We start from the raw sequence: 12,625 nt of genomic DNA, 5'->3' as shown, positions 1-12,625 counted from the left end.
AAAAAAAAAATACGGTACATTTTATTTTTATTTTCGAATTTCGATTAAAAGTCGACTTTGGCCAGCGAATTTCGAATAGTGTTTTTGCTAGAAATGCCCATCCCTAGTATCCAGTCAAACCCAAAACCACTCGGAAGAATGGCAAAAACATGTTTTCCGCCGAGAAACTCTGCGGTTGCGGCGATACTCCTACTTGTTTAATTGTTATTATTGAGTCTATTTCTGCAATAACTGCACTTTATGGCTGTTTAAACTAGACAAACGCTGACATTACTCCTCGAGGTGGACAGGCAGGGAGGCAGCCATTATTGTTTTGTTAGTGCAGTGCTAGTGGCGTTCCTGATTGGCCACCTTGCGCTGAGTGTCTGAATTCCAAATAGTTAATTTGATTCACTATTTCAGGGGTGCCCAAATTATTTCCCATGAAGGGCCAAAACTCAATCTGGGTGGAGGGCTGAGGGCCAAAAATAAACGTTGTGGAATTACATTAAAATGTATTGTGTTTTATAGAAAATTAACATTCTAAATCTAAAATAACATTTCAATATAATAATCTACTTTTTATCTGTTTGGTAATTGTAATAATTTGCAATTGGTTATATATATTAAAAAAAACATCTGCATTTGTGGGGAGCTTAAACATTTAATCAGTAAACACCCAGTTAAAAACAGTTGTATTTTCCACCTTTGTAATCAAGAGAGAAATTTGACTTAATTCACAACTTGAAAAATCCTCAAGGTACTTTGAAAATCAGTTTCGTAGTGGCGACATATATTGTACTCTTTCAAAACAGCCACTCTCTGTCTGCAAATGAGACAAACCGCTGTTGAATTTACTTCGGTAAAAAAATACTCGTCTTGCCACTCCGTCCTAAACTTTCTTTTGTCAGTGTGCCACTGCCGTGATGATGATCTGTCCATCTTGCTGAGCTGGTGTAAAGCCAGTGACTGGGGAGGGATCAAATATCAGAGCTCACCCCCCAACCAGGTGATTCAGCCAACCAATCAGGAGCAATCAATCCTCAGATAGCAATGCCTCACACCCGTGTGATAGAGTCAGGGAGAGAGAATACCAGCTGCACAAAATTAACGTTAATCGTAGATAGAAGAGTCCCGACATCTCCATTCAGGCGCGGACTGCATAATCGGGCACGTCGGGCAACTGCCCGGTGGCCTGGCCTGAAAAAAAAAAAAAAAAAAAATCTTCCACCCATAAATCCGTGGCGGGCCAAAAAAAAAAAAGAGCGCGGGCCAAACATGGCCAAGAAAATGGCAATCGGTGCATCTCTGCTTTTATACTTTGTTATATTTCAGAGCCTGCACTTTTTTACATTTACTTGAGTAAACAGGTTGAATCAGTACTTGTACTTTACCAGTCTTTTTTTACTCAAGTAACTGTACTTCTACTTAAAGTCCCTGGAAACCAGAAATATTTCTTTATTATTTAGCATTTTGAGTTCATCACATCACAGGAGCCTATGTTAATAAGCCACCAGCCAAATTTGAACGATGATGAACGTCGAAGTATATAAATTTAGGTTTGACAGTCATGGCAAAAGTCATGAGAATCAATTCGTTTTTAGAGTGTATTTTCTCCCGCGGACTGTGTGGGCGTGTCCCGTCTGCAGCAGGGAAATTTCTCTCTCCCTCTCTCTCGGAGGAGGACATGGGGTAAGTGTGTGTGTGTGTGTGTGTGTGTGTGTGTGTGTGTGTGTGTGTGTGTGTGTGTTTGCGCGTTGCTCCGCGCATAGCGTACTGAGAGGAAGAGATCTCTGTTCTGCCACTGCGAGTGCACAGCGCTACTGTGTGTGTGTGTGTGTGTGTGTGTGTGTGTGAGTAACCTCGCACACACTGCCTGCTCTCTCTCTCTCTCACTAGTCCCAAGAGAGAGAGAGAGAGAGAGAGAGAGCAGGCAGGCAGCATAGCGCTCGACACAGCCCACAGAGTGGGAGGGAGACAGACAGACACTGAGCGAGCGCTGTGGGGCAAAGAACGGACAAAAGGAGGGTGGGTGCGGATTGCGCGCGTGTACAAAGGTTATATAGAGCTTATGATGTCATAAGCTCCTGCATTTTAGCACCTCGCGCACTGCTCTCTTCAATGAGGAAGTACCTTGTAGCATCTTGTAGAAAAGTGTCGATTTTAAGGCTTTGGGTTGAAAGTAATGTATAATAATTTCTGAGGCACACAATTACTAACATAAGACCCTAAATAACATACTGTAGTTAGAACGTTTTTGTGGATTTTGGTTTCCAGGGACTTTAAGTAAAGAATGTGTGTACTTTTGCCATCTCTGCCCCTCGCCCCCAAAGGTCTTAAGTACCGTGGCAGTGTGGCGGGCAAGACGGCAGTATTTAACGGCCAGGAGGTGATCCTGGAGGAGACAGACTGGTACCTGCTGGATCTGTTCAGGCTGTGGTGGAGATACGGCATCAGCTTCATACGTCTGCAGATGTGGGTGGAGGAGATCATGGAGAAGTTCATGAGGTCAGCTGGAGATACCACGCCCTAACCTGGTAAACCAGCCGGTCATGTGAACTCACATTTCATTTAGTTCTACCAGACCGTCTGGCCTCAAGCCCTGGGGGGGCTTCTGCAGAAACTGCAAAGCGTACGAGCCAATCAGCAACCTGCCTCGTAGTTGACATTGTAACCGGCCAATCAGGAACGCCGCTAGCAAAAACAATAATGGCTGCCTCCTTGCCTGTCCACCTCGGGGACTAACTTCAACGTTCGTCAAGTTTAAACAGCCATAAAGTGCAGTTATTGCAGAAAGAGACTCAATAACATCAATTAAACAAGTACAGGAGTATGCAACAGCAGAGTTTCTCGGCGGAAAATATGTTTTTGCTGTTCTCCCGAGTGGATTTGTGTTTGACTGGATGCAACGCTGATTGGCTGAAGGAGTTGTCTGTCAAGGCAAGTACACCATCCAACTTCCACCCACTGCAAAGACTGGGTGAAAGCTTAAAGAGCATGGAGCAGGGTAATTCCTTTGCTAAATGTATACTTAACCTTGTCCCTATGTATATTTGAAAAGTTAATGCATCATTAAAAAAAAAAAAAAAAAAGTTTGAAAAAAAAAATGGAGAAAAACACCTTCCTTTTTCAGAAGGAAATAACAGACTTTTATTGTGACAAGAAAAAGCCTGCTACGTCAGAGTGGGGAGTGGCTCTCGCGTGCGTGTCTCCCTCTCCCCTCCCACTGCATGGTCAAATCAGTCGCATATTCAGGACAGATAGTCAGGTCAGGTACTACGCTAGTCAAAGTCAATCAGTCAGCCAGTTAGTCGGTCGGTTAGTTGGTAGGTTAATCACTAGTTAGTTTTTAGTATATATTTAGTCAGTAGCTGCCTGTAGTAAGTCGTTGTCAGTGAGTTTTGGGTCGGGTGTCGCCAGGTTCCTGCATGCAGATAACAAGTCAGCCCCACTCTGCTGCTGCTGCCTGTCTGCGTGACACTCTTTCTATCTCTCTCTCTCTCTCTCTCTCTCTCTCACTCGCTCTCTCTCTCTCTCTCACTCGGTGTGTGTGTGTGTGTGTGTGTGTGTGTGTGTGTGTGTGTGTGTGTGTGTGTGTGTGTGTGTGTGTGTGTGTCTACGCTGTGTGACACGCTCTCTCTTCACTCGAGGGAGGGGGAGGCTGCAGCTCCTTCCTCCCCGCACAGCACAGCTGCTCTGCTCTGCTCTGCTCTGCTCTGCTCTGCTCTGCTCTGCTCTGCTCTGCGCCGCGGCCGCGCCGGGCTGTCTGCAGCCGCTCTGCTGTGCGGGAGAAAGGAGGAGGAGGAGAAACCGCCACCTCCACAGCCAGCCACCTCACACACCCCAAGTTCCCAACTGTTTAATAGTGCCCGGCTCGCATGCCTCTCGGTCGGCTGGCCGGACAATATGCACCCCGCTGCAGCAGCAGCAGCTTCGGGAGGTTTTCCCACTGTGTTCGGGACTTCGGCTCTAACTCGGCCAGATGGCTGGACACGAGTGATACGTCACTTTTGCGCGCGCGCGTGTGTGTGTGTGTGTGTGTGTGTGTGTGTGTGTGTGTGTGTGTGTGTGTGTGTGTGTGTGTGTGTGTGTGTGCGTGCGTGTGTGTATCGAATTACAGTCCGCACCTCGGCCCGCCTCCGCTCGCTTTCTCAACTCTCTCCGCGGTCCGTTGTTTCGTAGCTGGGCTGTTCCTGCTCTCTACACACTGTCACTGTCACACACACTGTCAAAATTAGGCTGAGGCCATCATATGCATGTGCATAAACATTTGCTACCTCCTCTTCCTCCTGAAAACCGGCGTTAGCATCCATAGTGTGTGACTGACAGCCCTGACCTAAGTGACTACAGACAGAGGGACAGACGGGCATGCCTGGCGACTCCCTACACTGACGTCAGAGTTTTGGGGTCCAAGATGTCAAAATAAAAGTTCAAAAAATAAAACGACCCCAGAAGTCACTGTAGTGTATATGTAAGTGTCTTAATGTGAAAATCAAGTTCCTCCATAATTCACCTACACATTGACTGATTGGGGTCTCTAACCTGCCCCATGCTCTTTAAGGCCAGATGGTCTGGTAGAACCAAATGAAATGTGAGTTCACGTGACCGGCTGGTTTACCAGGCTAACCACGCCCTGCTCATGTCAGCACTTAAGGACAAGGACAGAAATTAGATATTTTTTTTATTATCCGTCTCTGTGACTTTGGCCATCTTGTCTTATCTCTAAACCAAAAGTTAGATCTTCTTCCCGCTGTCAGAGCTGACGAGCCCGAGCCCTGGCACGGCACGTGGGGACGAAACCCTCTCCGATCGGGTTCAGACTTCAGACTCGGCCAGCTCCGAATTTGGTGTGTTTGGTTAGCAAGTTCATAAGGAGTTTGGAAATCCTGTTCCCTAAACAGTGATAATGATGTGTGTTGAAGACCCGGCATCTTGTTATTATATCCAGAGTTATCAATGCAAGAATGTCCACTCTGGCTTTCCATGGCGTTAGCATCCATTAGTTAGCAAACAGTCTTCATTAGCTGTACTGCCGCTTCCCCGATAGCATAGCCCTGTCTTCAGCTCTTCTCAGGTGTGCGTGTCTCCGTGTCTCCACACACGACCAGCTGTCTTTAGTAAACAACGTGTGTGACTACCTCACACAGCCCCCCCCCCCCCCCCCTCCCCAGGCTGCCTCCGTATCACTATGTTTTCTCTATCCCAGGCCTGCACTTCTGCAGTTGCTAAATGGATAAGTGCAACCCTTCACCCTGGATGTGATATGTCTGTGATATGTCCCTAGAGTGCCACCTAGTGCTAAACCTGCCACCCTGCCTCAATAATACGTCTCATAAGTACTATCAATGAAGCCGATCATTTGGAAAAGATCATCGTCTAAATATTAACATGTTCACTGCCATTGACGAGTTATCTCGGCTTACAGAATCCGACAGTTCACTGCCAAGGACGAGTTATCTCGGCTTAAATTTTTTTTTTTTTTTTTTGACGGTGGGACGTGGATCAACGCTCCCCACGTCTCCTATAAAAATATTGGAGTCAGCGAACATGTACAACCCATTCCACGGACCCACTAAGTGGCGACAGTGCTCTCCACACTAGGAAACGCAGAGCCAAAACTGTAGGGTAACGCGCGAGGAAACCATTCTCTACTGTAAAATGGATTGGCGAAAACGCTTTAATCGCGCATTATCGCGCTGGGAGCTGGCGGTGGGGGATTCCAAAAATAGACTGGGTGGAAAACACTTTGAAACACGCAGCATAAAGCCTAGAATCGCACAAAGCTTCATCAAAGCTCTCAAACCCAAGAAACAAGTGAGCCCTATCCACACTCGCTGCCAGGGAGGGAGGCTGCTCAAACTCGCAGCAGCAGCAGCAGAACACTCGCTTGTGACAAATGCTGCGGAGGAGAACGCCCACGGAGGGAGGAGTTGGAAGCAGAGGGGGGTTTCCTGCTGTTATGGAGGAAATTACTGTTCAAAACTATTGTTTAGATGTCTGATGTCTTACTGATGCCAAAAATGAATGGTTAAAGTGACTGTTCTATCGAATTTCACAAAAAGCCGTTTATCTCAGAATAAATTTCCAGACGCTGAAACCATGCTGTATTCAACTGCTAATGCTTACATAACTACTAACTCTACAAACTAACTCTTTTAGACAGAGAAAGCACACATTCTATTAGTTCTTTTGAGATATTGTGTGTTCACAAAATCTTAGCAGAAAAGAATCCTCGGGTCTTGAAAGATGAGCCAGAATCCTCAAAAAAACCCTCTGGCAGAACCTACCTACAGTAAAAAAAAAAGGCTGGCAGTGAATGTGTTAAGGAAGTCCTCTCAGACTGACGTCATGAGTGTGACCTCCTGCCTTAAGATATATCAAGCTAAATAAGTCTCATGCTAAATAAGTGTCTTTGCTTTGTATTGACATTGATAAGGAGTGCCACAATTGCAGAGCAATAATGTCCTAACCTGTCACAGCTTCAGACAGAAGGAAAGTTAACAATGGGGGAAAAAGACGTGTCCCTGATATTTATGTAGTGATTAATTATCCTGGTAAGCCATCCTGATCATGTGAACTTCTGTTTGGCTCTCTGGCCCCCAGGCTCCACACAAAACAAGAAAAACTCTAATGTTGTGCGTTCTCGGCTGTGGCTATGACGCTGTGTAGTGGTTTGAATATCAGACAACAGCAGTGCTGTGACTGACACACACTAGGGGTGCTCCGATCCGGCTAAGCCACGATCCGATCCGATTCCGATTCCTGGGGTCACGATCCGATTCCAGAATCGATTCTCGATTCCAACGATTCTCGATTCCAACGATTCTCGATTCCAGAATCTAGAATCGATTCTCAATGATGTAGTTTTATATTGCAATAACACACAAAGGTAAATCTAAGACAAAAAATGACAAATGTATTAATGCTGAACTTCAAATTCAACTTCAAGTATTACAGTCAGGGCCTAAATTCATTTTGCAAACTAGGGGGGAATTCCCCTTATGTTCTTCAGATAAGATGGATTTATAGGCTGAGGGGGATCTGTAGACTTTGAGAAAGATTTATAGATTTTGGGGGGAATACATTAACCAGAGTTCTTAAAGGATGGGTTTTCCGTGGGGAATATGAATATATATTAAATCTCACGCCCCTAAGGTTTTAGAATCCGTTGAAATTTTTGAAATTGGTTATTAACTGCCATGCCTATCAAGCATCTATCACATTATTTCCATGTCGCTCTGACGCAAAACGCGTCAGAGCGACACCCCCCGCCTTGCGGAAGTCGTGCACCTATGAACTACAACTGTTGTGAGCCATGGTCCCGCCTCTAGAGGTCCTCCACGCCCCTTCAGAGGTCTGAAGAAAAACGAAAAGGCAGCCATCTTGTTCAACCGCCTAGCCTGCTGTAGCTAATATTAGCTTCCCATAGTTCCTTGCAAAGAGACGATTTTCTCGGGAACGGAAGCACTAACAGACACTGGACTGGCGGCATTGGAAAGCTCGTCAAATTTTACATCTAGTAGTAGGTGGGTTGAAGTAACGAAATCAACGCTGAGCAATGTACCCATTTTTACACATTTTTACAGAAAATAGTTACAACATCAGATGCGCGTAACTCCTACGAAAATGCCTTAAAGGTCCCATTCCGTGCAAAAGCTGTTTTTACTTGTAAATGCATATATACTGCTGTCAGCCCTCCCTGTAATGAGTGGTCACACGCTCAGAACTGCCACAGTTGGATTTGTCCCTATCCAGCGTCCCTCTGCAGTCTCCTCCAAGCCACACCCCCAAACGCTTCGTTTGCCCAGAGGGGAATCTGGGGGAATCGGGACGTCACTAGCTTCCTCCTGCATACTGCGCGGGTCTCTCTCACACAAGCTACCTGCACCATTTAGTCTATAGCCACAAAATTAACACTTCTAGCTGGAGCGACGCCAACTGTACGTGATCCAGCAACTGCAGAGGTGCATTCGGTAAATCTAGGCATTTTGAGATGTCCTCTTTAGCGTAGTACCGTTTAGTTAACGATAACTCGCAACCTAGCGTGCTGGTCCACAGACGCTAATCTGATTGGCCGCTGGGAGCCTGGGGCGGGCTCTCCCTCAGCGGCCAATGGGAACTGTTAGTTCTGAATATATTATAGAAACAAGCCGTTCTTGGGAAGCAACCAGAAGAGGGAGTGAGAACTCCGTCACAACAAACGGGTTTGCTATATTTTCGACAGATTAATCCAGAATCATGTTTTATGGACCAGAGACACACGTTTTTAAGAGGTTACAGCTGCACGAATTGGGACCTTTAAAATGCATGATTTTTTTTTTATGAAGACATCTCCCGACATCTATACTTCAGTTTAAATTTGGTGCAATTTGGAGGCAATTGATTTTCGATTTATTTTCGATTTATTTCTTCTTCTCTCCATGTCTTCTCTCCATGTCTTCTTCTTCTTTGAGTTTTATGGCGGTTGGCAAACATATATGTGCATTACCGCCACCTACTGGAGTTTGATATCAGCCAAACGCCTGAGGGGTGGGCATGGAAACGAAGGCCACGCGAGCCCAGTGCATTGTGGGAAATGTAGTATTTCGAGTCCCCGCACCCGCACCTCCCCCCCACCACCCCCCCCCCCCCACACACACACAGAGTGGATTTCTGGTGATATCTCAGGCTGTAAACAACCAATTTCAAAAATTTCAACGGATTTGAAAACCTTAGGGGCGTGAGATTTAATATATATTCATATCCCCCACGGAAAAGCCGGCCTTTAAGTGCAAGAGGTGGTGGCACCGTGGCAGTACAGTACACAAATGACATGAACATTTGGACACTTATTCAGCCGGTATCTTGCATGTTGCCTTCATGTGCACTGTAATTTTTTTTTTTTTTTTTTTTTTTTACAATACAAAGAAGAATCGATTCTTGGGAGTTTGGAATCGATCCAGGAATCGTGGCATTAAGAATCGCGATCCTTTCAGAATCGATTTTTTGGAGCACCCCTACGTAGCAGTCAGCACACTACACACACTACACACACTACACACACTACACACACTACAGCCAAACGGAGCAACAAACATACGCATGTTGAAAATAGGGCTCAGCTCAGCCCTGTCCACGGCCCATAGTAAACTTTCTTCTAGGCTCTGAGAAGAGCTCATCTGTCCTGATGGTCAGATTTTCATCCAAATGCTCTCATTCCGATGCAGCCATCAAAGTAGCGTTAGACACGGAGTGCAGATATTATTTGCCACAAAATGTTAATTTATTCAGGTGGGCTCATTGTAATGTTAGCGGACTTCTCCCTGCTCTCTGAGCTCCCCAAGGAGAGTTGTGTATCTGTCACTGCTGCTACTTCATAATAGGGATGGGCATTTCTAGCAAAAACACTATTCGAAATTCGCTGCCCAAAGTCGACTTTTAATCGAAATTCAAAAATTAAAATTAAAATGTAAAAAAAAAAAAATGTAAAAAAAAAAATGTTTTTTGTGAGTGAAATGTTGCATTGTCTCCCCTGATTCTAAGTCTAAGGCTTTATTAATTAATAGAAAAAGCTTCTGCTGTGGATTTTTAGCTCAAACAAGCATTGCACCACTGAAGTAAAGAACATGTTACATGACATTGACATTTTTGAAAATAAAAAACAGTTTTGACAATCATGAGTGGTTCATTAAATATTTAGTAGGCTCAGGTCTGAGTGCCAAAGGGGTGCCATAGTCACCCCCTCTCCCTCTTCATGGGATTTCATCCCCAATTCATTTTTCCATAAACCTTGCTTAAAATGCTTATAAAAATTGTTTTACTTGCTCAAACCAAGCGATTCGACTATACTTAGAAATTAGAATCAGGGGAGACAATGCAACATTTCACTCACACACACACAAAAAAAAAAAAAAAAATTTTTTTTTTTTTCGAATTTCGACTTTCAATAATAAAAGTCGACCTTGATAATAACAACGGAAATTCGAAATTCGATGCCCATCCCTACTTCATAACATTAATATAAACAAACAAGTTGAATTCACTTGAACAGTAGTTGTAACGTTACTCAAACTGGATTGAAATTAGGAAAGAATGTATACGTTTCTTCTTTACATGTTTACAACACAAGCTCTTTCAGGTCCACAGCTCACTGTCTACGGCTGCTGGCTGCTGCTGGCCGTTTGAAAGTAAGCTTTGTTTGTGTGCATGGCGCGTGGTGCTGTCGAGTGTTAAAAACAGTGTTTGCTGGAAGGACCCCACCCAGGAAAATAAAGACTGTCTCACGAAGCTACACCACCCAAGCATTGATTGCTGATTTGGGCGTTGATTACGATGGCGACGATTGAAACTTCGAAGCGTCTACTTTTTTGGGGTCAGCCCTAAGTGATTCACTACTATAATTAGTATTATCGAATCATTTGTTGTTGTTATTGTCACATTGTCATGTTTGCTAATCTGGTTGTAATGTTTTAATTGTTGATGGCAATTAGGGGTGGGAATCACCAGATGCCCCACGATATGATATTGTCACGATACTTAAGTCACGATACGATATATTGAATATTGTGCAAATGATGTCCCCCAAAAAAACGTTGTCAACATCTGTTTTATCTAAGATAAAGTTTCCATCATGCCAATCAAGTACCTTTTGAATTGAGTGTGTGTCTTCTGTGTGCAGGATATATAAGTACCAGGCCCATGGCTATGCCTTCAGCTCGGTGGAGGAGCTGCTGGGCTCCCTGGGTGGGAGTGGCTTCATCAACATGACCCGGCGACCGCTCTCTGATTCGCTGCTGGAGCTGGGCGTGTCCCAGCGCTTCATCGACGAAGTCATCGCACCCATCATGAGGGTCAACTACGGGCAGAACGTCAGCATCCCCGCCTTCACAGGTCAGAAGGCTGGGGAGGGAGGGAAGGAAGAGAGGGAGGGAGAGAGGATGTGATGGAGAGGAGAGAGGGAAGGAAGAGAGGGAGGGAGAGAGGATGTGATAGCTAGGAGAGAGGGAAGGAAGAGAGGGAGGGAGAGATGATGTGATGGAGAGGAGAGAGGGAAGGAAGAGAGGGAGGGAGAGAGGATGTGATGGAGAGGAGAGAGGGAAGGAAGAGAGGGAGGGAGAGAGGATGTGATGGAGAGGAGAGAGGGAAGGAAGAGAGGGAGGGAGAGATGATGTGATAGCTAGGAGAGAGGGAAGGAAGAGAGGGAGGGAGAGAGGATGTGATAGCTAGGAGAGAGGGAAGGAAGAGAGGGAGGGAGAGAGGATGTGATAGCTAGGAGAGAGGGAAGGAAGAGAGGGAGGGAGAGAGGATGTGATAGCTAGGAGAGAGGGAAGGAAGAGAGGGAGGGAGAGAGGATGTGATAGCTAGGAGAGAGGGAAGGAAGAGAGGGAGGGAGAGAGGATGTGATAGCTAGGAGAGAGGGAAGGAAGAGAGGGAGGGAGAGAGGATGTGATAGCTAGGAGAGAGGGAAGGAAGAGAGGGAGGTAGAGAGGATGTGATGGAGAGGAGAGAGGGAAGGAAGAGAGGGAGGGAGAGAGGATGTGATAGCTAGGAGAGAGGGAAGGAAGAGAGGGAGGGAGAGATGATGTGATGGAGAGGAGAGAGGGAAGGAAGAGAGGGAGGGAGAGATGATGTGATGGAGAGGAGAGAGGGAAGGAAGAGAGGGAGGGAGAGATGATGTGATGGAGAGGAGAGGGAAGGAAGAGAGGGAGGGAGAGAGGATGTGATGGAGGGGAGGGAGGGAGAGAGGATGTGATGGAGAGGAGAGGGAAGGAAAAGAGGGAGGGAGAGAGGATGTGATGGAGAGGAGAGGGAAGGAAGAGAGGAGGGAGAGAGGATGTGATGGAGAGGAGAGAGGGAAGGAAGAGAGGGAGGGAGAGAGGATGTGATGGAGAGGAGAGAGGGAAGGAAGAGAGGGAGGGAGAGATGATGTGATAGCTAGGAGAGAGGGAAGGAAGAGAGGGAGGGAGAGATGATGTGATGGAGAGGAGAGAGGGAAGGAAGAGAGGGAGGGAGAGAGGATGTGATAGCTAGGAGAGAGGGAAGGAAGAGAGGGAGGGAGAGATGATGTGATGGAGAGGAGAGAGGGAAGGGAGAGAGGGAGGGGGAGAGGATGTGATGGAGAGGAGAGAGGGAAGGAAGAGAGGGAGGGAGAGAGGATGTGATAGCTAGGAGAGAGGGAAGGAAGAGAGGGAGGGAGAGATGATGTGATGGAGAGGAGAGAGGGAAGGAAGAGAGGGAGGGAGAGAGGATGTGATGGAGAGGAGAGAGGGAAGGAAAAGAGGGAGGGAGAGAGGATGTGATGGAGAGGAGAGGGAAGGAAGAGAGGAGGGAGAGAGGATGTGATGGAGAGGAGAGAGGGAAGGAAGAGAGGGAGGGAGAGAGAGATGATGTGATAGCTAGGAGAGAGGGAAGGAAGAGAGGGAGGGAGAGATGATGTGATGGAGAGGAGAGAGGGAAGGAAGAGAGGGAGGGAGAGAGGATGTGATGGAGAGGAGAGAGGGAAGGAAAAGAGGGAGGGAGAGAGGATGTGATGGAGAGGAGAGGGAAGGAAGAGAGGAGGGAGAGAGGATGTGATGGAGAGGAGAGAGGGAAGGAAGAGAGGGAGGGAGAGAGAGATGATGTGATAGCTAGGAGAGAGGGAAGGAAGAGAGGGAGGGAGAGAGGATGT

At 46.3% G+C, this 12,625-nt stretch overlaps 1 protein-coding gene across 1 annotated transcript in view; it reads left to right on the top strand.

The window, feature by feature from the left end:
* Positions 1-12,625, top strand: part of pcyox1l (prenylcysteine oxidase 1 like) — a gene marked incomplete at both ends in the record, with an annotated part of 52,535 nt that overhangs the window by 22,830 nt on the left and 17,080 nt on the right. Inside the window, 2 exons of the mRNA XM_083646419.1 lie at positions 2,313-2,487; positions 10,637-10,848. Of these exons, the coding sequence (XP_083502545.1) occupies positions 2,313-2,487; positions 10,637-10,848 (387 nt within the window). The remainder of the gene's footprint in view (positions 1-2,312; positions 2,488-10,636; positions 10,849-12,625) is intronic.

Source organism: Poromitra crassiceps (assembly GCF_964638095.1).
Source record: "Poromitra crassiceps genome assembly, chromosome: 1".
Taxonomy (NCBI): domain Eukaryota; kingdom Metazoa; phylum Chordata; class Actinopteri; order Beryciformes; family Melamphaidae; genus Poromitra; species Poromitra crassiceps.
Note: the sequence above shows the minus strand (reverse complement) of the source record. Positions and strands in the feature narration are given on the sequence as shown.